Raw genomic sequence first — 22,886 nt, forward strand, 5'->3', positions numbered from 1 at the left:
GGCAAGAAGTACATGGCCAGAACCGATTTAACCAAGTGCCTTTTCTGACTAGGTATCATGTTATTATTTTATATTATATCTTGTTTAATTCTCATAATAATACCAGGTGGAAGGTATTAATCCCATTTTTAAATATGTAATAACAAAGACTGGGATCAGTTAAGTCGTCTATCTAAAATTGAAATCTGGACGTGGCAGAGGCAAGATTTAAGTCCAGGAATACCTGATTCTAAAATCTGACCTATTCTGGCAATTGTCAGGAGGAGACGATTTTGCTTTCAACCATATACCTTATCATTGTTCTCCAAACAGTGCCTTCTAGAGAAAGCAGATAATCAGAACATGACTTTCCCAGCAGTTTGCTTGAGTGAAAGAAACTGATCTCTTTCTTCCTTATATGGTCTTATGATGAAATACAAATTATAGCGTCACTTCTCCTACCCTAAATCCAACTTAAGGATGGTTCATGTTCTTTTTTTATTATTATTATTTTTAGAGAAAGAGAGGAAGAGAGAATGTGTATGTGCATGTGTGGATAAGGGGCAGAAAGAGAGGGAGAGACAGAATCCCAAGCAGGCTCTGTGCTATCAGTACAGAGCCCCATGTGGGGCTCAATCTCATGAAATGTGAGATCATGATCTGAGCTGAAATCAAGAGTTGTTCGATTAACAGACTGAGCCACCACCCAGGTGCCTAAGAATGGTTCATATTCTTAAAATTAGGTTATAAATAACATGTGGGAAGCCTCCAAGAAGAAAAGAAAGGGAAGGCATAGTTCTAATTCCAATGCCGATATATGAGCTTCCAGTAAACAATGCCAAAAACAGGAGTTAAATAATAAAGGAAAAGTCTTAAAAGGAGAACCTTGAGCCACATAAAAAATGAAGCCTTAATTCAAACACATAAACCATAAGACTCAGGATAATGAAAGAAATATTTACTTCTGCTGGGATTGTGACCTATTCTAGAGGTAGATGGGCTTACTTTAGAGGCAGTGATAACTAGAGAAAATCAAAACTGGAAAGCATAAAATTACAAACCACAACAATGGAATTCCTAGGAGCTCTCCATGGTGCTACTCAATTCAGCCTCAGCCACTTTTGATGATTTTTATGCAGTACTGACATCACCTTGGCTCATCTTTGGGTTAAGGTCTTTCCCAGATCTAAAGATTTATAAAACTGGAAAACAGCCTTATATTTACAAAACTAAGATTTACAGCAGAGTGATTGGACTCTTCTTTCACTAACTTAATCACATCTCTAAGTTTAGCACATAGCAGTAACCCATTATGATGCTGACCATCTACCTTGGTTGAGATAGCAGACCTCAGTTACCACTAAATGCAGTTTGTTTGCCAATCCTGTAGCAATACATTATTGTCCTGTGTGGCGTAGAATATGCTTTCCTTATCCATATTAGCAGAGATAATGGGCTGACCCAAGGCATCTCTTTGAAATCTTTTGATGGGGCATCTGGGTGGCTCAGTCAATTAAGCATCTGACTCTTGATCTTGGCTCAGGTCATAATCTCACAGTTGGTGAGTCCGAGCCCTGTGTCAGGCTCTGCATTGACAGTGTGGAGCCTACTTGGAGTTCTCTCTCCCTCTCTCTATACCCCTACGCCCTTGTGCTCTCTCTCTATCAAAATAAATTAAACTTAAAAAAAAAAAAAAGGTTCTGAAATCTTCTTTTGAAACCAGGTGATAAAGCTGACTATCTGTCTGAATCACTACCCAGTTGCAAATAAACCCAGCTTTCTGCACTTCAAAGTTTTAGTTTAAGTAGGGCTATACTTATTTATAAAAAACTATAAGTAAGTATATTCTTTAGAATTTTGATTTTGGAAATAAATTTATTCTATATTTCACCTCAGAAAAAAATATCTCTGGGAATTTAGATTGGAAAACATAATAATAACAACAAAACTACTATCTCATGAAAGAATAATTTCTCTCTAGACCTATATGTAAAAGTAAAAATATGATGCCTCCTGAACTTTATTTCTGTCATTCTGTGATCATAAACCTGATAATGACTGGCTTTAAGGCATTACTTACAGGCATTTAAAAAGACTTTAAGGCATTATGGAGCTTCCAAGTCAATATAGCAAACTGAATGAGCTTAATGTCCTCATCTCCCTCTATAAATTTAAATGATAGTAAACAGTTCAAACAATAACAAATTTATAGAAAATTTACACAAACGCTGTAAAAGAGGCAAAGTAACATTATTAAATCAGGTATTCGATAAAATTTTAAAAGATGAAAAATACATGGGGGTCTGACTTCTACTTCAAGAAGATGGGATAGTCATACTTTTCCTTATTCTTCCCATTAAATATAACTTTAAAAACTGAGCATTATATGTAAAACAAACATAAGAAGACTATGAAAGTAGTTTCATGGATTGGAAAAATAAATATTGTCAAAATGTCAATACTACCCAAAGCTATCTATACATTCAATGCAATCCCAATCAAAATTGCACCAGCATTCTTCTCAAAACTAGAACAAGCAATCCTAAAATTCATATGGAAACACAAAAGGCCCCGAATAGCCAAAGGAATTTTGAAGAAGAAGACCAAAGCAGGAGGCATCACAATCCCAGACTTTAGCCTCTGCTACAAAGCTGTCATCATCAAGACAGCATGGTATTGGCACAAAAACAGACACACAGACCAATGGAATAGAATAGAAACCCCAGAACTAGACCCACAAACGTATGGCCAACTCATCTTTGACAAAGCAGGAAAGAACATCCAATGGAAAAAAGACAGCCTCTTTAACAAATGGTGCTGGGAGAACTGGACAGCAACATGCAGAAGGTTGAAACTAGACCACTTTCTCACACCATTTACAAAAATAAACTCAAAATGGATAAAGGACCTAAATGTGAGACAGGAAACCATCAAAACCTTAGAGGAGAAAGCAGGAAAAGACCTCTCTGACCTCAGCCATAGCAATCTCTTACTCGACACATCCCCAAAGGCAAGGGAATTAAAAGCAAAAGTGAATTACTGGGACCTTATGAAGATAAAAAGCTTCTGCACAGCAAAGGAAACAACCAACAAAACTAAAAGGCAACCAACGGAATGGGAAAAGATATTTGCAAATGACATATCGGACAAAGGGCTAGTATCTAAAATCTATAAAGAGCTCACCAAACTCCACACCCGAAAAACAAATAACCCAGTGAAGAAATGGGCAGAAAACATGAATAGACACTTCTCTAAAGAAGACATCCGGATGGCCAACAGGCACATGAAAAGATGTTCAGCATCACTCCTCATCAGGGAAATACAAATCAAAACCACACTCAGGTATCACCTCACGCCAGTCAGAGTGGCCAAAATGAACAAATCAGGAGACTATAGATGCTGGAGAGGATGTGGAGAAACGGGAACCCTCTTGCACTGTTGGTGGGAATGCAAATTGGTGCAGCCGCTCTGGAAAGCAGTGTGGAGGTTCCTCAGAAAACTAAAAATAGACCTACCCTATGACCCAGCAATAGCACTGCTAGGAATTTATCCAAGGGATACAGGAGTACTGATGCATAGGGGCACTTGTACCCCAATGTTCATAGCAGCACTCTCAACAATAGCCAAATTATGGAAAGAGCCTAAATGTCCATCAACTGATGAATGGATAAAGAAATTGTGGTTTATATACACAATGGAATACTACGTGGCAATGAGAAAAAATGAAATATGGCCTTTTGTAGCAACGTGGATGGAACTGGAGAGTGTGATGCTAAGTGAAATAAGCCATACAGAGAAAGACAGATACCATATGGTTTCACTCTTATGTGGATCCTGAGAAACTTAACAGGAACCCATGGGGGAGGGGAAGGAAAAAAAAAAAAAAAAAAGGACATTAGAGTGGGAGAGAGCCAAAGCATAAGAGACTGTTAAAAACTGAGAACAAACTGAGGGTTGATGGGGGGTGGGAGGGAGGGGAGGGTGGTTGATGGGTATTGAGGAGGGCACCTTTTGGGATGAGCACTGGGTGTTGTATGGAAACCAATTTGTCAATAAATTTCATATAAAAAAAAATAAAAGGAAAAAGAAAAAAAATAAATAAATAAAAATAGAAAGTAGTTTCTAACCAGCTAGAAACTGTAGGACCCAAAGAATGACCTAGGTCAATTCCCTGGTTTGATTTTTGCCTTATATATTTCAGACTTAGAGCTCAGGAAACCGGCACCTGGAAATTCCAATAGGCACAGACAAAAAAGGCCCTAACAAAAACTTGCCCTCACTGGGCAAAGGACCAGGAAAGGTATACTCACAACATACAAAGCTTTTAGGCAACAGCTACTTTACTCCAGCTGTACACCACAGGGAAAAGAAAAGAGAAGAAAAAAAAAAAGAAAAGAGAAGAAAAGAAAAGAAAAGAAAAGAAAAGAAAAGAGGCAAGGAAACGCAAGGAAACGCAAGGCAAGGAAAAGAGAAAAGAAAAGAAAAGAAAGAAAAAGAAAAGAAAAGAAAAGAAAAGAAAAGAAAAGAAAAGAAAAGAAAAGAAAAGAAAATCATGTGACCTCACCACCATCCACACCAACAAAGGGGGAGAGGGAAGCCTGAAAGTGGCACGTTTCCAGGCTGTTATGAGGCACCCCATCCCCCACAGAGTAATGTCAGAGCAGGTTGAGTGAGCAGTCAGGACTTTCATTCTCTATTCTATCAACATTAATACCCTAGTTGTGAGATGCTATAGTATCTTTACAAGATGTTATCACTGAGGGAAACATGAGATTTCTCTGTACTGCTTCTTACAACTGCACATGAATCTACAATGATCTCAAAACAAAATTTAAAAGTTTAATAAGAAAAAATACATGTGATCATGAAACAGTATGATATGCAGAGGATTAAGACCACAGACATAAAGTCCATGCTATAGAAATAAAAGAAAAATGATCAGAGAAAAATTCAGAGGAAAGAATAATAAAAATGTTTCTTTTTCTAACTAAAAAGAATAATTAAAAGTTTCATTATGATCTGGTAGACACATAAAAGATCTGCTCCCAAGAGCATGCTTGCAAATGCCAAAGGTGAAGAAAATCCTAAAATCTTTTACAAAGTGTAGATGCCTACAGAGCAACAAGGGTTTATTTGAAGCCAGCCTTCTTATAAAAAATAATGGATGTCTAACAACTATGAAATAATGATTTCAAAGTTCTAAGGGAAAATTATTTTGAATTCACATTTCTATATCTAGCAAAACTATCAACAAATGTGAAAAACATAAGAAACACATTTAAGAGAATGCAAATACTCTGCCATTTTACCTCCTCTGTACTCTTTCAGGTAAAACAAACCAAGAAACAAATGAAGCATATAAATTGCTAGCCCTTTACCTAGGCAGAACTAGTCTGGTACAGAGTCATATAATGAATTGTAGGAAAGATGCATTTATTCCATTGTGCTTGAATGTAGCAATTAAACTTCCTTGAAACACTGTCTAATTATCACCTCTTACTTTCAGAGAGCACAAGCAAACATTTTTTAAAAAAGTTATTTTAGAGACTCAGTTTTCTAAAAGAGAATACAAGATGTCCACCATTCCTCTTCTTCCTATGATCACAGCTAACCTACATTTCTTCACCTCCTTTATAGTTATGGGTGTCTACTTGGCTGTTTTTTCTAGCCAATAAAATTTGAAAGAAAGCAATGTGCACTGTTTTCAGGTCTGTCCCAAAGAAATATATAATGTGTGATTCTCCATGCTTTTTCAACCTGTAGGGAAATAGAATGGAATTGAACAAAGTGACCCTGAAGACTATACCTAGAAAATGGCAGGACAGTATGGTGGAAGGAATGTGGGTCATTAATTCACTAGGAGAAGCACCTTATTGGACTGCGTGGCACGATGTTTGAACCAATGTACACATTTTGATCTGTTTGTTATAGCAGCTATTAGTACCTTATGTAACTACCTTATATTCATTCACATCTTAAAATTCCAACTAATTGGGGCTTTGGAAAATGCAGTCAACTTTAAGCTATAGAAACACACTGTTATTAACTGTGCATCAAATAGTATTCTAGGAGGCATTCCTCTTATGAATTTATTGTGGTTTCTCTAACTGCAGCTCTTTTCAGAATAGTTATGATGAAGGATAAAGAGTATTTTATTTCCAGATAAATCTTAAGAAAATATAGCAAATGGGAATGCAAGCTGGTGCAGCCACTCTGGAAAACAGTATAGAGGTTCCTTAAAAAAACTAAAAATAGAACTACCCTATAACCCAGCAATTGCACTACTAGGCATTTATCCACGGGATACAGGTGTGCTGTTTCGAAGGGACACATGCGCCCCCATGTTTATAGCAGCACTATCAACAATAACAAAAGTATGGAAAGAGCCCAAATTTCCATCGATGGATGAGTGGATAAAGAAGATATGGTATATATATATCTGATTGGAGTAATACTCCATTGTATATATATAATGTACATATATATATATATATATACACACACACACACAATGGAGTATTACTCGGCAATCAAAAAGAATGAAATCTTGCCATTTGCAATTATGTGGATGGAACTGGAGGGTATTATGATAAGTGAAATTAGTCAGAGAAAGACAAAAATCATATGACTTCACTCATATGAGATGAACATAAGGGAAGGGAAATAAAAATAATACAAAAACAGGGAGGGGGACAAAACAGAAGAGACTCATAAATATGGAGAACAAACTGAGGGTTACTGGAGGGGTTGTGGGAGGGGGGATGGGCTAAATGAGTAAGGGCACTAAGGAATCTACTCCTGAAATCATTATTGCACTATATGCTAACTAATTTGGATGTAAATTTTAAAAAAAGAAAAAAGAAAAAAAAAGAAAAAATATAGCAAGAGTGCTACCCATGGAAGAGACAGAAGAATCACGTACCTCCATGATTTGGAAAATATGGTACCAGAATTTTAAAATTTACAAAAACAAAAATGACACCTCAATTTGATATTCAAAAAAAATTTGATTTAGATGTCCATGAAGTTATATTTATGAAGGTAAAATGGCTAAATATTTGAAAAATAAGCATGTCAATTTTATCAACCTCTGTAGGAGAATCTGATGACACTAGGGTCCTAATATTTTCCCAGAATTATTTAGTAATGACTGACAAATAAAAATTGCATATATTTAAGGTACACAGCAGATTATGATACATACACACATTGTAAAATCATTGCCATAATCAAGCTAATTAACATATGTTTCACCTAACATAATTACTGTGTGTGTGTGTGTGTGTGTGCTAAAAACACTTAATGTCTACTCTCTTAGCAAATTTCAAGTATACAGTATACCACTACTAACTATAGTCACCATGCTGTACATTAGGTTTCCAGACTTCTTCATCTTCTGACTGAGACTCTGTATCCTTTGGCCAGCATCTCCCCATTTCCCTCATCTCTCCGCCCCTGATAACCACCATGCTATTCCTGTTACTATGAATTTGACTTTTTTTAGATTCCACGTATAAGTGAGATCATGTACTCATTTGTCTTTCTGTGCATGGTTTATTTCACTTAGCATAACGTCTTCCAGGTTCATGCATACTGTTGCAAATGGCAGAATTTCCTTCTTTTTTAAGGTTGAAGAGTATTCAAAACTAATTTTTTGAAAGGATAAGTGAATGTTCATTTTGCAGTTTAGAATTGAAGAGAGTAAAAAAATAAAGTGCCATTGGGGAAGAGGGATATATCAAGATGCATTTGCATTGATACTAAAAAGAATAAAAGAGAACTTGCACTTACTCATCTTTTTTGTTCTCTAGTTAAGGACATGTCTAAACATAGCAAATAAAATGAAATGCAGAACAGCTCATATGGTTCGTTCAGTTTTTCATTACAGATAATTACTTTCTATCCATTTATCATTATCTCACTGACTCAGACCAAAAGATTGCTATTTGCTTTTTTCCATTTTGTCACTGCAATTATTTGGCTATTTGAAGCAAAATGATAAGTAGTCTCTTCCTCAGTAGTTGAAAGTGTACACGTAGTAAATTTTATTGATAATACTCTCTACTTTAAGTCAGTAAATACGTGTTGAATAACTCAAGAGCACCAATCTCTTCATTTTTGTCAAAGTTGACACCTACTTCCTACAACTAGACATTTTAAACAGATTTAGCTGCTAATCAAAAAATAAACAGCAATTTTGAGGCACCTGGGTGGCTCAGTCGGTAAGCATCTGACTTCGGCTCAGGTCATGATCTCATGGTTTGTGAGTTCAAGCCCCGCGTCCGGCTCGGTGCTGACAGCTCGGAGCCTGGAGCCTGCTTCAGATTCTGTGTCTCCCTCTCTCTCTGCCCCTCCCCCGCTTGTGCTCTGTCTCTCTCTGCCTCTCAAAATTGAATAAATGTGAAAAAAAATTTTAAATAAAAAATAAACAGCAATTTTAATATAAGAAAAGGTAATGATATATACATTTATATATACATGTATGTGCTGTGTGTGTGTGTATGCATAGAATTAACCTAGCCCATTATCAAAGATTATATAATCCTTAGCTTGCTTGCTGAACTAAATATTATATATAGCTTTTACATGCCTATTGTCAGCTTTTAAAAAGACTTCCAACGTCCTACTTCTGGGGACTAAACCTCTCAGCCAAACCACCACATTATCACACCATGAAATAAAGCAACTTCAAGGGTTTCACTCATTTGTTTTAGGTTAAGTAACAACTGAAAGGAAGCACACTTAGCTCAGACAGCTATGCATGTGATGAAGAAAATGTCACTTTTTTTACCCACTGCCCTTGTCACTGTTTCTCAATATGGTTCTGCCTGTGCATACACAATGTGGAAATAAACTCTCCCACCTTCAGGCTGTCTGAATGAATGCAGTTCATAAATCTGTGTTCATTTTTAAAAAGACAGGCATTGTTTCAGCCCTCTCCTATCAATGCACCATAATGCTGCCTTAAGTTTACAAGGTAGCTTGAATGCAAGAGGTTTCTGCTGCTGTCCAAAGCACTATAAGCTTGCAAACTATTGGCAGGTTAACAATCATTGCAAAGAACACTGTTGCAAAGCACAGAGCCCTTTTGTTTTATTAGGAATTCCTAATTAACTCAATATCTCACTGAGTTCTTTTTGGATATTCTCTCTTAACCATTCTACACACAAACACACACACACACACAAACACGTGCAATTTGGAAGCTGCCAGAAATTGTAGGTAGGATTTGGAGGACTGCACAAACTAATGCTGGACTGAAGTTAATGGGGCTCGTCACCCGCTAGCTTTGGACAGTGATGTTCCAAGTCATTAGCATGTCTTCTGTTTTTGGCAAGCTCCCCCTGGTAGGACTGGGCTTCCAAACAGTCAGAGCCAGAATTTGTAGCAGCAGCACTTTCTGCCTTCCACATGAATGACTAGAGCTCTCAAAGCTAGCAGATTGGTGACCGCTTCTAACACTAGACCCTTTAGACAGAAGAAAGGGCTGCCATTAGGTACTGTGAATTGATTACATATTCTTTATTCTTTCACAAGTCCTACTTATTAAGGGCTCTTAAAATATCTGGCACTGATTTAGGCATTTTGCGATGGCCCTTACATCTGAGTCTTAAGTAGAAACTCAAAGAGCTATTCAGTTCCTTGTTACAGCCAACCCCCCTGACAGCAAGCTGCGCCTTGACTACATTACGTACTTTTCAGCAGATGGAGTTTGGGGATTCCTGTGAAATTGTGCAACAAGAGCACCGAGACACAGGAGAACACAGCTGGGAGGGAATAACAGATAGATATATCCAAAGAACAACAAACAACACAGGTAGGGTTAGGATAAGTTAAAAAAAATGACAAGAGATTCTGGATTCGTAAGAGTTTGATTTTTTCATTACTAAAGAGTTTTAAGAATGCTAGTATTTTAGAAAAATAAAGCAACAATGACAAAAAAATATTAAAAAGGACATTGCTTCACTGTAAATTCAAGCAGTCTAAGCTGTGCCAGGTATCTCCAAACATTTCATGTTTTAATTGGCTTCCCAGGGCTACAAGTCACATCCACTTAATCGTGTATTGATTTTCTAAGATGCTTCCTGTTACTATGACTACCCCAATCAATGAACTTCTTATAAGTAGCGAGATAATTTTCTTTGTTGTTTCTTTCCAATGAAGTCTGAATAATTTATTTCCACAAAAATATCTGATGTTGCTTCTCATCTATCAAGGAGCTACATTATATTGGTAAAATTGTTTGATGCCTCTCATTTGTTTATTTGTTTATTTATTTATTTAGTATTTATTTATTTTTGAAAGAAAGAGAGAGAGAGAGAGACTGCACACATGCGAGCAAGGATGGGGCAGAGAGAGAGGGGACAGAGGATCCAAAGCAAGCTCTGTGCTGACAGCAGAGAGCCTTATGAGGGCTCAGACTCACAAACTGTGAGATAATGACCTGAGTCAAAGTCAGACACTAAACTGACTGAGCCACCCAGGTGCCTCTGATGCCTTTCATTAAAAAAAAAAAAATTAACAACTCAGGCAACAACAGATGTTGGCAAGGATGTGGAGAAAGAGGAACCCTTTTGCACTGGGAATGCAAACTGGTACAGTCACTCTGGAAAACAGTATGGAGGTTCCTCAAAAAATTAAAAATAGAACTATCCTATGACCCAGCAATTGCACTACTGGGTATTTATCCAAAAGATACAAAAATGCTGACTCGAAGGAGCACATGCTCCCCAATGTTTATAGCAGCACAATCAACAATAGCCAAATTATGGAAAAAGCCCAAATATCCCTAGACTGACAAATGCATAAAGAAGATCTGGTATATATACACAATGGAATATTACTTGGTGATCAAAAAGAATTAAATCTTGACATTGGCAACAACGTGGATGGAACTAGAGGGTATTATGCTAAGTGAAATAAGTCAATCAGAGAAACACAAATACCGTATGATTTCACTTATATGTGGAACTTAAGAAACAAAACAGATGAACGTAGGGGAAGGGAAGCTAAAATAAGATAAAAACAGAGAGGGAGACAAACCATGAGAGACTCTTAAATACAGAGAACAAACTGAGGGTTGCTGGCAGAGTCTTGGGTGGGGGATGGGCTAAATGGGTGATGGACATTAAGGAGGGTACTTGCTGGGATGAGCACTGGGTGTTACATGTAAGTAATGAATCACTAAATTCTACTCCTGAAATCATTATTACACTACATGTTAACTAACTTGGATTTAAATTAAATTTTTAAAAAATTTAAAAAATATTTACAGATTCTGCACAGAGAAAGCATACAGAATTATCTTGGACCAAGATCATGAGTGGCTTATCAATCTGTGGATGTGTTGATAAAAGTTCTTTTTGGCTATGAGAAAAGTTCCTTTCACTTGGGCCTTCATCACAGAGACTGAGAGGCTGACAATCACTCAAAGTGGATGCTCACTGGGAAGAAGAAAGTGGTTCTGCCACTAGGAGTCAAAGAAAGTGCAAGGCCACAGGCCAGCCATTTGTGACTTCGTTAGTTAGAATTGTGCTCTCTACCCCAAGAAACAAATTGTATATTGTGAGGATTTTGGCATGGGGGAGGGAAGTCACTCTAATCTGAGCCTACCCACTTTTTCTGAAGCACAGCCCTAGAAACAATAAAACAAGATTCAGGAAACACATTGGTCTTTGGAGTCAGACAACCTGGACTCAACCCTTCATGTCAGGTGAGAAAAATTGGTTAAGTCTCTTAAACTTCTTGAAGTTTCATTTCCTGTCCTATAAAATGAGATCAACGTAGTTACCACCCGGTAGTATGGAGGCTCTCTAAAATTTTTTTTATGTTTATTTGATTTTTGAGAGAGACAGGGCACAAGAAGGGGGCGGGGGGAGAGGGAGACACAGAATCTGAAGCAGACTCCAGGCTCTAAGCCATCAGTGCAGAGCCTGACATGGGGCTCGAACTCACCAACCATGAGATCATGACCTGAGCTGAAGTTGGTGCTCAACTGACTGAGCCACCCAGGTGCCCCAGTATGGAGGTTCTCTAACTCTAACTTCTCTATCCTTCTATCTATTTGTTCATCCATCCAGGCCAAGGATATCCACATATTTGCTATCTTTCCCACTGTGCCTGGAGTTTCTCCCCCAAAAAATAAAGATTAATTTTCACCAGGTGAAACAATTTCGTTTTTCATTTGGTTTCCAACATGAACAAATATTTTATTTGGCATCTAACGTGAAAATATCTAGATGTTACTTAACCACACAGTGAAGCGATAAAAAAAAAATGCAACCTGTGTATTGAAAACCTGAACACTAAAAGCAAAATGTGATGTTATTCAGATTCCCAAAGTCAACTTTAAGTCTTCACAGTCTAAGTAGTCACTGAATTGTAAGAAAAACAGCACACTTGCAGAAAAATATGGCGCCTGACAAATGAGCTTATCCACATCAATTACTTTGAGCATTGCTATCACCTCCTAAGCAAAAGATGTATCATTTCTAATTTAATACTCTAAAATTGGTATAAGTGAATGGAGTGAGATTCAAACAAGGTACGTCATTTGCCCAAGTATTTAATATGTAGCATTGTTGTCATCCAAACCCGGGTCTATCTGCCTCTAAAGACCATTCTATTTCCACCCCTCTGCATTATCTTTCTATTGACCTTGCACTTTGATCATAGGTGGATCTTAAAAGCAATGGTCTATGTGTCTTTTTCCCAGGTGTCAGGTGCTATCTCTAGCCAGATCACTCAAAATCCTCTTTTGCTTGAGAAAAGGGGGGGTTGGTGTGTGAATTTAGAAAGGTTATACAATCACTTGAAAAGGAAAAGAGATGGGGCCTCTTCAAAACACAATTACATCATCCTATTAATAACACACATAATTAAAGTAAGTTTTCTTCCTGGCACTAGACCCATTGGTAGCCTTTCTTATTTTTGGTTCAAGTACCTTGAATATTTGTTGTGTTTGCCTAAATAAAAGTAATATATTATAGCAAGATTATAGCATGGTATAAATTCTCACTGAGTTGTTACAAAATATCCTATCTCTTCATTTCCCTGACTAGGTTCATTGGAAGGGGTTTACTATTGTGGTAGTGGTGGTGGTCTTGATGAGGGTAGTAGTTGTGTTTAGCAACATGACATTGTGTATATATCTTACTTCAAACTTTTTTTTGGACTTACATTAATCTCAAAAAAAAACCAGTTTAAATTGATGCTTAGAGTGAAACATGTATCAATACGCAATAATATGTCATACATAATATATGCAAAGTAAAAAAGAGTCATGATTATGAAAGCCATAAAAAAATGTTACTTCAGTAGAAGACTGTGAAATGCCCCATGCCCCAATGAACGGAACGTTTTTAGCACATCTTATATTCTTATTCAGAATTGCTATTGTTTTTAGATCTAGATATAGAAGTAGTCATAGATACAGACAGAGACAGGGATACAGAGCATTTAAAAATCAATCTGAACTTGAGAAACATCTAGTTTAAAGATTAGTAACAAGTCAAATTTATTCCCAGAAAGAGTTCCTTTAGGTGGCTTCCCAGTTGGCAATTAGAGGAAATCAACTCTCTCACTCAGTCTGGGTCCTGGGAGAAAGGTAAGGGGACTGAAACATTTATGGGAAATAGAAACAAGGCGGGCAGCCAGCACAAGGGATCCTTCCCTCTCCAACACAAACACAAAGATTTAAATTGACGGTAGCTCCTGTTGTGCTGACACTTAGCACTTAAAGAAATTCTGATAGTAGCCATGCTTATAGGGAAGTTCCCAAACATGTCCAAGTTGTCAGTTTTCTCTCCTGGAATGGCTTACAATGTTACTATTAAATGACTCCAAAAACCATGTAAGTTGGTAAATAGCAAGATACTGAGTCTATCCTGAGATGCTTTTTTTATTTTCAATTTCTTACAAATAATATGAGTTCTCCAGTCCTTCATGTAGCTGAAGGCCTGCCTATCCCTAGTGCAGAAAGAAGACGACAGCAGGTAGGGGCACCTGGGTGGCTCAGTCAGTTGAGTGTCAAACTTCAGCTCAGGTCATGATCTCATAGTTTGTGAGTTTAAGCCCCACATCGGGCTTGCTGTTGTCAACACAGAGCCTACTTCAAATCCTCTGTCTTCCTCTCTCTCTTTCCCTCCCTCGCTTGTGCTCTCTCAAAAATAAATAAAACATTTTTAAAAAGCTAAAAAAAAAAAGAAGATGGCAGGTTAAAAAAATTATAAAAGGCTAGATTACCATTATGTGTTAAGTAGCATGGTTGTAGAAGCCAATTTTCTTTACAAAGTGACACTTTATTTATTTTTTTCAAATGTTTATTTTTGAGGGAGAGCAAGTGGAAGAGAGAGAGAGAGAGAAAGAGAGAGAGAGAGAATCTCAAGCAGGCTCCTCAATTCAGTGCAGAGCCCAACGTGGGACTTGAACTCACCAACCGTGAGATCATGACCTGAGCTGAAATCAAGAGTTGGATGCTTATCGGACTGGGTCACCCAAGCACCCCGCAAAGCGAAGGACACTTTACACACTGCTGACAACAGGGTAGAATCAGGAGTGATTCTACATGATATACACATTTCCAAACATGTTTATCCTATGTCCTCTCCCAACACCTATTATCTATCTCTATGGAGTTTTAAAAAAGGTGTTGTTGAAGAAAAGGCAGCAGCAAGTCTGACTCACCAAGAGCAAGTCAGGAAACCTGCATCAGGAAAAACCTATATAGAGAAAAAGGATCAGTGTGTCTCATTCACTTCAGAGGCAACATCCAAACTGTGAATTCAATTTGGTGATGATGTCCTGCTGCCCGGAGAAGAGGACCATTTTTATTGAGTCATCAGCCATCAGTTTAGGTGCCTACAGACACAGTCAGAAATTCCTATGGAGCAGAGGTCTGCATGATTTTGGCTATTCAACATAAAAAAATAAAGTCTGACCTTCCAGCCTAATGAATGACAAAGATATAATTAGTTATTTTAAAACGAGTGGTATTTTCAGTGGTAAAAGTTACAAAAATTGACTGTTGACTTGGAAACCTCTAAAATGCATGTTGAATACACGGAAAGTAAACAGTAAATAATATCACTGAAGAGTAACTTCTCAAATCTTTTTTAGGAATTTAAAATTTATCCCATAAATATTGTATACAAAGTACCATAAAGCGAACTACAGAGAGCAGAAGGACATCCTAAAAGTTAAAAAGAAATTATCAGTAGTAGGTTTATGACATGTCGCTAATTAATAATTGATTTTCCATTTTATAATTCCTAACCAGGTAAGTGTCATTCCCTGGAAGAAGCACCATTCCTATATAAATTCTATGTGATAGGCTTTCCACCAAAAACAGCAACAACAACAACAGCAGTAGCAGCAGCAGCAACAAGAAAATCCCCAATTAAGTCTAGAGAAGTAATTCAAAACAGTTATTCCAAATCTTAGATATCAAAATACATACTGACTGGTTGCCTTTCTAACAGCTTTTTGGGCAACACGAAGGTATTAATAATCATATCCTCAATTCATCAGGTTAAATTGAGTAGTAAAGCAAATAGTTACCTAATTAATTAATACACACAGAAAAAGAAAGAGAAACAAAACAAGAAAGCTAAATAGCTAATAATTAAAATCAAAAACGTGCTCTTTGTTCTGCTTCTCAAGATAAAAATCTCCAATTGGCACCCACATTTATGTTTAGATGTAGTAAGATTTGCACTCAGTATTACAGACTCCCATCTACGAAAAGGCCACATCTTTCAACTTTCCTTCTATAATCCTTTGTCCAGTTATGGTTTTAGTGCTTGTGCTTAAAAACTATTTTTTAAAAAATTTTTTTATTATTCTTTTTTTAATTTTTTTATTTTTATTTTTTTTTAAGTTTATTCATTTTTGAGAGAGACAGAGACAGAGTGTGAGCAGGGGAGGGGTGGAGAGAGATGGAGACACAGAATCCAAAGGAGACTCCAGGCTCTGAGCTGTCAGCACAGAGCCCGACGCAGGGCTCGAACTCACTAACTGCGAGATCATGACCTGAGCTGAAGTCAGACGCTCAACCAACTGAGCCACCCAGGCTCCCCCTTTTATTATTCTGCAAGTAAGACATTTCGTCATTCTAACACATCAGATGAGAGAAATCAAACGTGAAAGACTGAGAAACTGGGTAATTTATAAACCTTTACCTGAAGGCCTTCAATAGCCAGTCGCAGCATGCTTGGTGTAAGTTTGGAGGCTTGCTTGAAGGTGAAGTTACTCCAGTCTATGATCAAAACAAATCCATTCACTTGAAGCTCAGGATCTTCAATCATAGCTTCTAAAGAAAGTAAGATGGCACGCAAAATATCCACCAGTGTGTACCTATCAGCAATAGAAATGTACTGCATTAAATTTGACAACCACTTTCACCGAAACTATAGATAGTGTTTACCACACTGTAAATTTCCTTTAAGATACCTCAGGAGTCTTAAGATTATTTTATTTAAAAATCTTCTCCTAAGAGGACATTTATTTACTGCACTCAGGGGACATATTAGAATTTAACATGTATTCTACCAAACCAAACTAAAATGCTTTTGAAAACATACACTGTTTCATATTTTACAACCATTTCTTTACTTCCAGGCCTTCCTATGATTTTCTAAAATCTCATTTCGACTATCCTGAAAACTAGGCATGGTAGTTTTTTAAGCAGCTCAGGAACACTCTCAGTAATTCTAACACTTGTACCTTCATATTTCCAAAATTAAAAAAAAATGAGATTTGAAGAAATTTTACCAATAAACAAGAACACTAGGGTTAAATAACACTAGGGTCTAAACCTGTCAACAGATTTTAATTACTTGTACTGAGTTTATGTCATAAAGCTGCAAGAAAAGAAAGGTGATTGAGTCTTGATCTTTTTCAGCCTTGCACTTAGCACAGTGCCTGGCACATTGGAAGAACCCAATGAATGCTCTTTATGTTGCTGTAAAATGGGAGTAGACTAGAGCACAAGAACACTAATTGTGGAGTAAGACACAGCCTCAGTGAAGGCAGCAGAAAAAAGAGCAAAAAAAAAAAAAGGCAAATTTGAGAAGTATTTTAGAGATGAACTTGTTAAAATTTGATACTTGATTAGATGCTGAGACTAAGATTAAAGGAAGAGTAAAAGATGACACACACAAAGATTTTCTAGCCTCAGAGCCTGAGTAAATGGTAAAATCTTTAATCAAAATCAATAATGCAAGAAGAGGATACCTTTGGGGATAGTTGGAAATGTAGAGTTTAGAATAAAACCCATTGTATGAGAAATATGTGGTACACTCAGAAAGATATATCAAGTAAATATCTGAAAAAGTAGATCCTAAACTCAGGAGAAAGCTCAAGGGTGAAAATTCCAGAGTCAAAAACATACAGATCTTAAGTTCAAGTAAGTGAAAGGGTAATGTAATCAGAGCTGAGAAGAAAATGAGATAATTATTCAAGAAGGAAATCCCAGCATTTCAAGAGGAATCACTGAATTTATGAAAATGTTAACAATTTCAATTTTTGAGCAGCCTGCATTTTAAGTTTTCTCCCCTCATATATTCAGGTGGACATGTCTAGGAAAAGCTAGAGAAATAAATCTTGACCTCAGGAAACAAGTGAGATGAAGAGGATTGCTGGATTAGGTGAGTGGAAGTAATGGGCTCACCAGGAAGACAGTATGAGACGGTGAGTACATATGAGGGAGTAGTTCTATTTTTACTTCTAAAAACATTTGGAGGCAAATTGAGAAAGCATAGTAATTCAGAAGGAACTTCAGGTGATTTTTCACTTGCTTTGGGTATCATTTCCTCATCTGTAAAATCAGTAGTTTGGAATAGAATCCCTTTGGGATCCCAACATTAATCAAGCATGGTGTCAGAAGACTTCAAGATGGAATTCCTTCCCTGTCCCTCATTAGCTGTGTGGTCCAGGACATGTCATTGATCTGTAATTCTGAGCCTCGGTTCCCTAATATGAAAAATGGAAGTACCTGTTATTATCTTACTATATCTCACTGGCGATGGTGGGGTGGGGGAAGGAGGGAGGAGAGGAAAGTCAAAGACATGATGCAGGTGAAAGCACTTCCATAGTGCTAGGTGTACAGAAAGTGCTCAGTAAATGTTGGTTGGAATACATACAGAGCATGCTTTTTATTGTAATGGTAACCATAGACATAGTGTACTAGGCAGGATATAATCAGAACTGAAGGCTGTTTACACTTAAAAATTATTGATGATCTTTAGACAACTTATTCTTATAAAAGGCGAGGATCAAAAAATTATTTTTAAATCTTTGGAAAGTATACAGGCTTTTTATAGGCCTAAGGATATAACATCTCAAAATACTTCCTGAATACATAGACAATAAAACTTTATGTAGAGCTCTGTTACCTATTTGTCTTTAAATCTATGAAATATGTATGGCTGAATACCTTTATTTGTCACGCCATGGCTGGCCTATCTCCTTTATAAATATAATGGCCTAACTTAGTGTTATGACAAAAAGTCTATAGACCTACACAGACTGGAAAGATGAAGGAAAAAGTTTATATTTCTGGTTTAGGCTTAGAGCACCATTTAAAATATATGTTCATTTTAATTCCTGAAATTCATCATAATATCATGCTAAAGTATTTTTAATTAGAAAAGCCCAATTTAGAATCTATCTCCGTTATGATCATCCTTATGTTACCTATAGAAATACCAAATAGCATTAATACCAAAATAGCATTAAGTAACACTTGAATCTGAAATCAGCTTTGGAAGGATGATGTATTATTTGCAGTGAGAATAAACCATAGCACCAGTGAAGGCAGAATTCAAGAGGCATTTTGTTTCAAATAACACACTTTGAGTATGGTTTTCCAAAACTGAGGGCAAGTCAAGAGAAAAATTTACGCATATATTGTTATTCCAAAGGAAATAAAACAAGGCAAATCCTATTATCAGCAATGAAGAAAAGCATGTTTGCAAAGTTTTCAAGAGTAAATTTCATCAAGTTTTTAAATTTAATATCTTGCTTCAAAAAGAGAATCAAATGATCTTTATCTAAATCATTATATGTCTAAATCAAAGAAAAGAAACATTAAAACATCTTAGCTAACTGTATTCAAAGGGCAGGTCAAAACCACTCTTGACACGCCAGTCCTCTGTTGTCAAACATGTCACATTACTACCATTAACAGCTCAGCAGGCTATTCATAAGCAGAATCTTATTACATGAGATCTTGCCAAAGTCTGTAAAATATCTTCCAAAGAAATGAGGGATTTTATATCTTCAGGAATCCTACCTTCATCCTTCTCTTTGAAATTATGTTTAGCTGTTGTACTCTACAAATCTGAGGTCACTGCAATAAATATGTTCATGTGTGAGGTTTACATCCCAACAACAGGAGCTCCACCATTTTTCTTCTTCCCTCGTATGTTGGAAGAAAGCCATAAATAACAAACTAGCACGTTAATGCAGCTCTTGACTCTGAATTGTGCTTTCCAAAACAGCATTAAGTAAATCCTGAATCTGAAATCAACTTGGAGAGGATGATGCATAGCATGTAGTAAGAAGAAATAATAACACCAGAAAGGGATTTTACAACTGGGACACCAAGCTATACAGACCATGGCTCTTGAAAGACCGCAGAGCTGCTATAATATGTAAAAACTGTATGGAGAAGACTGACACCTATATCTCCTATTTACTACCTGTACAATCAAGACCAAGGAAGCGTGTTCTCCTGCCTCAGACCACGCAAGGATTTGGGGGGCTGACTGGCCTGTGCTCTCCTGGGGCATCCTCTACAACTTACAATCGGTGCAAAGAGCAAACTAAATCACAAACAAGTCATTACCTTCCTACTTCCCAATCTTTTCTTCCAGCCTGACAAGGAAAAACTGGCATCTTGGCATCACACTGAACAGCACAACAGCAAGCAATTTCCCTTTGTCACTAAATCAATCAGCCATTATTAAATTCTTCATTAAGGCTGCCCCCCCCTCAGTTTTCATTAAGCCATGTTTCTAATGTCTGAAGCACTTCCTATTAGAAAGGTGCTAAGGGGAAAGACAAAGGCGAAGAATTGCCTGTATTAACGCCTCAGTGTATCATCAGTACTAAAGTTGATGAACCTATCTAGGTGCTTTATATTACTCAGTGGCAATAATAACACCTCTATCTGTGTAATCATTTAAGAGTTCCAAGGCAATTTCAAATGCATTATCTTAATCTCAAAACAAGCCCAGAGTCTCTGTGCTGGCTTTGTTCCTATTATTTTGGAGATGAGGACACAGGGTCTCAGGGAATTTGAACAGTTTGCCCACAATCACCACGGGAGTAAAGCGGGAGCCTAGATGAGAAGCCGGGTCCTTCTGACACCTCAGTCCTCTCCACACCCCATGGTGCCTCGTACCTAGAACGCAGTCTAATGAATAGCTGATCTGCTTTTTCAGGTCTCGGCGGTATGTATGTCAGAAGACAGATCAGGAAGTCAATACCAACGTGGCACCATGCCAGGTTCCAGGGCATGTTCCAGCCTGGCCCCAGCAGCAGGCTTTGGTGAAGGAAAGGCAAGAAGACATTCATAAGAGTCTGAATAGAAAGAGAAGTCTACAAACCCTAGAGAAAATATGAACTCTGAAATATTCATCTGTCTGGCTTGTGTCACTGAGTGCAGAAGATTAGCTGTCTGAGCCTTGCTTTAGTTTTACTGCTGTGGGAGTGTAGGTGAGCGAGAACAAGTGAATCACTGAAAATGAAACATCTACAGGAATAATGTCTTTCTTTGGGGGAAAAAAGTTTTAAAAAATGTGCACCTACTGCCACCAAAATAAAATAAAGTAAAACAAAACAAAATAGAATTGTAATGGAAAAAATGCAAATGTCAGAAAGGCAACTCTTCAGGGTAGAATACTCTAAGCAAATGTCTGCTAAGTCTTTGTCTTCAGATTTATTCTAGCAACTTAACTTTCTCATTGTCTATTCTGACGTTCAATCAAGATTTTGTAAATGACAGATGGAATTTTTCCGCTAGGTTTATGTTTGTCCTTAGACTTAACATTGATAGCTGTCTACACACACAAAAAAAGTTTGACCAATTCACCTACTAGTTGTATGATCATGGGTGAAATATCTCACTGCCCAGTGCCTCAGTTTCCTAATCTGCAAAATGTGGATGTTAATAACACTGGCCTTGTAGGATTGTGATAAATATTTACTATGTTAATGTTTGCAAAGGACTTAGAAGAGTGCCTGGCACATCACACATGCTATAAAAGTGTTTTAAATCAATGAATAAATAAAGTAATTAATTAAAGCACTAAAATGAGACAATAAAAGGTTGAATTCAGTTAACAGAGAAGGCGATGTTCTCTCGGCACAACACTGTGTAGTCCACAGCTGCCCCTTTGCCCTGAACTTCGAGCGCAGGCAAATGGTACTCTCATTAAGCACTTACAATCTTTCTAGTAGTTATTTAATGTTTCATGTTTTTTCCTCCCAGAGGTCATCTATCTCTTGATGGTACAAAGAATATGTCATATGTCTTTATTTGCCCTGTCACCTACTAAATTTCCTTTATATAACAAATGCTCAACTCAGGTGTATTTCAGCATTTATTTATTTATTTATTTATTTATTTATTTTAGAGACAGAGGGAGAGGCAGAGCATGAGCAAGGGAGTGGCAGAGAGAGAGGGCGACAGGGGATCTAAAGCTTGACACAGGGCTCAAACTCACGAACAGTGAGATCAGGACCTGAGTCAAAGTCAGACGCTCAACCACCTGAGGCACTTTTTGTTTTTAATGATTTGAATGGAGTACTGTTTGTTCAGTTATTTGATGTTATAAGGACCTGACGTACAGGGACATCCTTTCCCTCATGTCAGTAGTACTGTTTATTATGTTAGTAAAATATATGTACTTGCCCTCAGTCATGTAAAAGAGCTCAACCTTTCTAAGAATGGAAGAAATGTGTTCATTGACTAAGGATAACAGTAATTTACTAACTATTGGCTTATGTTTTAAAATATCTTTAAACATTTCTTTAGAGGTATCCTGTCAGTGCAGTGTAGTAAACCTCAAATCCTTTGCTTCTCTTCAACTTTGTTTAAAGTTGTATATCTAAAATATGAAAATAGCCCAGTTCAAGTCAGACCCAATCAACATCCTACTTTAAGGTTGGCACTCTTGGTCTTTGCTGTTATTTCAAGATTATTTCACTAATTACTGTATAATTGCCCCAGTTTCTAGAGACCGTCCTATTTTTTTCCAGAGATTCGTTCCAATATTCCACTAACATTTCGCAGGACAATTTTTTTTTTCTTTCCCATTTTCCATGGTATGAACCAAGGGCATAGTCTGGAATAAGATGCAGTTTCCAGAATCTTTGTTAAAAGAGCCTCCTTATAAGGAAGCAATACAGAGACGTTCTGCTGGAACAGAAGTGCCATGGAATCCACACATGCTTTTCCAGTTTTGACTGAATCTCAAAACCCACCCATAACATAGCACAATGATGTCTCCAGGGTTTGAAAGGTAAGGATTCCTGACCTTGACACGATATATAACACCTTAAAACAAAACGTTGAAACATAAATAAATATAAACTTTAATAAACTGAGGCTTCAAAAATCAGGCCTCAAGATGAAGCCTATTTTCTTTTGTTTTGTTTTTTTTTGTTTTGTTTTCAAGATCACTGAGTGTGAGTGTTTCTCCCTAATTATCTAGTTAATTGTGCTTGACTGTTCCTAGCAATTTCTACTTCATTTTGTTTTATTTCATAGCACACTTCCAGAGAAGAATAAAACTTCATGGTGGGATTAAAACAAATCTGTATAATCTATGTCTATCTTAAAATTTTAATCTATTATCAACCTAACCTTCTTTCAGTTTGGAGACTGACCACATTATTTTAAT

General features: G+C 37.0%; 1 protein-coding gene across 1 annotated transcript in view; it reads right to left on the reverse strand.

Annotated features, from left to right (window-relative positions):
• The window catches only part of CLVS2 (clavesin 2), a 64,426-nt gene that overhangs the window by 36,390 nt on the left and 5,150 nt on the right, over positions 1-22,886 (reverse strand). The window contains exon 2 of the mRNA XM_047101373.1: positions 16,158-16,332. Coding sequence (XP_046957329.1) covers positions 16,158-16,332 — 175 coding nt within the window. The remainder of the gene's footprint in view (positions 1-16,157; positions 16,333-22,886) is intronic.

The sequence above is a fragment of the Lynx rufus genome, unplaced genomic scaffold (assembly GCF_022079265.1).
Source record: "Lynx rufus isolate CCGP_SWC_20201006 ecotype Redwood Valley unplaced genomic scaffold, mLynRuf1.p SCAF_6, whole genome shotgun sequence".
NCBI lineage: Eukaryota > Metazoa > Chordata > Mammalia > Carnivora > Felidae > Lynx > Lynx rufus.